The sequence below is a fragment of the Galeopterus variegatus genome, unplaced genomic scaffold (assembly GCF_000696425.1).
Source record: "Galeopterus variegatus unplaced genomic scaffold, G_variegatus-3.0.2 Scaffold949, whole genome shotgun sequence".
NCBI classification, from domain to species: Eukaryota; Metazoa; Chordata; class Mammalia; order Dermoptera; family Cynocephalidae; genus Galeopterus; species Galeopterus variegatus.
This window is the reverse complement of record NW_007727060.1, coordinates 135,300-139,523: the sequence shown is the minus strand read 5'-3', so window position 1 is coordinate 139,523 and position 4,224 is coordinate 135,300. Positions and strand designations below refer to the sequence as shown.

The 4,224-nt window shown below is 39.9% G+C and overlaps 1 protein-coding gene across 1 annotated transcript in view; it reads left to right on the top strand.

The window, feature by feature from the left end:
• DNAH11 (dynein, axonemal, heavy chain 11) overlaps positions 1 to 4,224 on the top strand; it is a 364,599-nt gene that overhangs the window by 273,941 nt on the left and 86,434 nt on the right. The window contains exon 67 of the mRNA XM_008573669.1: positions 1,859 to 1,868. Coding sequence (XP_008571891.1) covers positions 1,859 to 1,868 — 10 coding nt within the window. The remainder of the gene's footprint in view (positions 1 to 1,858; positions 1,869 to 4,224) is intronic.

Genomic DNA, 4,224 nt, shown 5'->3' with positions numbered 1-4,224 from the left:
AAGTATATGCTTTTATATAAGAGGATAAAGCAGTCTGCTAATTTTGTCCAATTCTTACTGCATTGTGAATTTCAAAAGTGTCAGTTCTCTAATTCTTCTCTTACCTTTTTTTCTGTCTCATCTCCTCCAAACTTGAGTCTTCTTGGTTTGCCTAGTGACTACTTCAGATTGACAACTATCCTCTTTTGCAGTCCTTTCTGCATTCTCAGTCATTAATAAAGTATTCTAATTCTCTCTAAAATTATAAGGAAAATTCACTGACTTTCTGGCATCAAAGCTATTGAACTTATTGTTATAATTTTTCTTCACTTTGTGGCATGTAATAGTATTAGCAGTATAAACTTAGGCTACTAATCATTTTACATTTTTTACATTGGAATTTGCCTTTTCAAATTTAGTTTTAAAATTGGTCTTTAATTGCTCATCTGGCAATTTAATTACATGTAGGTTCTTCTGGGAAGTTCCCCACTGATTGATTAATATTTTCCTGCTTACTTAAAATTTCAAGCATGGGGTTCCATGAAAATCAAATTTTATTTTTAAGAGGTCATAAAAATAAAATAAATAAAATTGATTTATCCAAACCTGCTAAACATATTACCAAAGCAAAATGATAATTTATGATGATATATGCTAAAAGTATATTTATTTTAACTGGGGGCCCATGTTTTACTGTGTCCCCACACTTACCCCAAGGAGCCCCATGTCTGTTTTCACAACTCTCTCTGCTTTTCTCTTTAGTACATAGGCACCATGAAAACTGAGAAACAGACCCTAAAACATGACCAGCTTACTCTCCTACTCATCTCTGGGCATAACTATACTAAAGGAAGAAAATAATTCCAAATTACATAAATGACATCCCTCTAAAAGAGAGCTTTCTGTCTCTAAGATACCTGGCAGAAAGTGCTGCATAAACATAACAAATGTTCATCCTTACAGGATCACAGTTTTCCTTTTTTTTTTTTTTTTTGTCTTTTTCGTGACCGGTAAGGGGATCACAACCCTTGGTGTGGTGTCGCCCACATCGCACTCAGCCAGTGAGTACACGGGCCATTCCTACATAGGATCTGAACCTGCGGTGGGAGCGTCGCTTTGCTCCCAGCATGGCACTCTCCCGAGTGTGCCACGGGCTCGGCCCCAGTTTTCCATTTCTGAACTGCTTATCTTCTATTACTTCTAGATCCACTTGCAGCAAAGTGGAAAGACAATCACAGCTCTACAAAGATGTACCAGGTCCTGGGAGGAGCTGAATTTGCAATTAATATTACCTTTTTTCATCAATTTCCCCTAGTCATGCCCTCACAAGAAGCAACTCCTGTTGCTTCTTCTCAGTATATGGGATGTTCTGTAGAGCTCTTCTTGTCTGTAGGTAACTAACTACCTCTTGTGTGTCTTCAACCTGTCGGTTTGTCTTGAGTATCCTGGAGATTCTAAGGGTTTATAAATAAGCCAGTCAGCAAATGACTGACGTGTGATTTTTAAAAACTGTAAGCCATGCATATCATTTATTGATGACTTGTTGACTATTTAAGGTNTGTGTGTCTTCAACCTGTCGGTTTGTCTTGAGTATCCTGGAGATTCTAAGGGTTTATAAATAAGCCAGTCAGCAAATGACTGACGTCTGATTTTTAAAAACTGTAAGCCATGCATATCATTTATTGATGACTTGTTGACTATTTAAGGTAACCTTGGAAAGAACTCTTAAATAAAACAAGAGTCAGCTCACCTTAACATAGTCCCAGAAATGAAAACTCCATATTCTAAATGCATTAATTCTCTTCCATTTAGTAAATAAATTTAACTCAATTCAAGTAAAAAAAAACTCCAAAGGGGATCATATTTTTACTTGATCCAGTAATTCCAAAGTCCTTTAGAAGAATATGTGTTTAAGAAGAGCCAAGATAATTTTGAAGTAGAGCAGTAAGAGATACTTGCCCTTCAAGATACTAAAATACACACTAAAACCACAATAATTACAGCAAAATACTTCTTTAGGGGAAATAGAAAGCTAGAATAGCATAAAATTCAGAAGCATTCAATGATATAGAGAGATATTTGATATTATTAATGTGTGACAATGTATGAACTCCCAAAACCACGTCTATCACCTACCAACATCTGTCCTCCCTCCTGCTGCTGTAAGTGGGACAATGGACACTTTTATGTAAGGCCAACCACGTGGGTTGTGTGCTAGTTTCTATCCCCCTTCACTTCCTTAAGGATGGTTCTAGAGCAATTCTCCCCTCTCTGTCATCAACAGCTTTTTCCTCTTGTCTAGTTCATTACTAGATCATTCCCACTAGCATTCAAACACGCTCTCCTATTTAAAAAACAAACAAACAAAAAACCAACAAACATCTGGCCCTGCCCACCCCTCAGCTACTGCACCATTTCTCTGCACTCATCTCCAGTGAAACACTTCAGAACAGTAACCNCTTCCTTAAGGATGGTTCTAGAGCAATTCTCCCCTCTCTGTCATCAACAGCTTTTTCCTCTTGTCTAGTTCATTACTAGATCATTCCCACTAGCATTCAAACACGCTCTCCTATTTAAAAAACAAACAAACAAAAAACCAACAAACATCTGGCCCTGCCCACACCTCAGCTACTGCACCATTTCTCTGCACTCATCTCCAGTGAAACACTTCAGAACAGTAACCTGTACTCTCTCTCTCCATCCTCTCCAACTCACTCCAGACAGGCTTTGGTCCTCGCACTCCACCAAAACTCCTCTTGTCGGATTTCACCTCCACGTGGCCAAGTCCGTAGTTTTGCATTCTCCCTGCACTCGCTATTGGGGGCACTTGAGGCAATCGATCACTGATCACTCCATCCCCCCATCACTGCTTCTCTGCTTGTTCCCAAGACTTCACTCTCCCTGGTCTTCCTCCATCCCCAGTGGTCAGTCCTTCTTGGACTTCGTTGATTTTTCATTTTCTCCCCAATCTCTTAATGTTGAAATGCCCAGGATTTCAACCTTTGAGCTACTTCTCTTTTGTCTTCACTCACACCTTGGCATCTCCCCTTGTATGTCTGAAAGTCGTCTCAGATGCAGCACATGCAAACTCCTGATCTTCCCCACAAAACCTCTTTCACTCAAGTGTTCCTGGTATGCTTAATGGCAGCTCCATCCTCCTGTTAGCCCAGGCCAAAAAACCTTGCAGCACCTTGATGCTGTTCTTTGCTCTGACATCCATGTCCAGTCCATCCAGGAACTTCTGTACTGCACCTTCAACATATATTCAGAATCTGACCACTTTCACTACCTCCACTGCTACCAGCTGGGCCAAGCCATCATCCCTTTCTTGGATTACTACAAAAACCTCCTCACAGGTTTCCCTGCCTCTGTGTTTGTTGCTTATCCCCCAGGTCTCCTCTCAGCTTGGCAGCCAGTGTGATCATTTCAAAATGCAGATCAGATTAAATCAGTTTTCTTCTAAAATCCCATGGGTGACCCCCATTGCCCTGAGGGCAAAAGCCAGAAATTTTTTAAAGGCTTACAAAACTGTACATGATTTGGCCACATCATTTCCCTTTATTTCACTTCCTACTATTCTTTTTTCTCACTACCCTGTTCCAGTCACACTGGCCACCTTCCTTGAATAAAGCAGGTATGTTCCAACCTCAGTCCCTTTGCACTGGCTGTTTCCTCTGCATTGAAATATCTTCCTCCAGGACATGCGCACATCTCACTCCCTTCACCAAGTCATTGTTCAATGAACACCTTCCAAACCCTAGGACACCTTACAACCCCATCCCCCAGCGTGTGTCATCCTCCATGGCATGCTCCATGTTTTTAACCATAGCATGTATCACCTTCTAACGTATTACTTCATTTATTATGGTTAGTATTTGTCCCTTCAGCCAACTAGAATGTAAGATCCATGGAAGCAAGGATTTTATATTTTGTTCACTTCTCTATCCTAGAATGGAGGAACATTGCAAATGCTCAGTACTTCTTTTTATTGAGATATAACTTATATAACACATAGTTCACTCATTTAAAATATACAATTCAATGGTTTCTAGTATATTTGCAGAGTTGTGTAACCATCACTACAGTCAATTTTAGAACCTTTTTCTCACCCCCCAAATAAGCCCAATACCCATTAGATATCATCCCCTAATCACTCCATCCTCTCCAGGCCTAGGCAACCACTAATTTGTTGTATGTGTCTGTAGATTTACCTATTGTGGACATGTCATGGAAATAAACTCATAC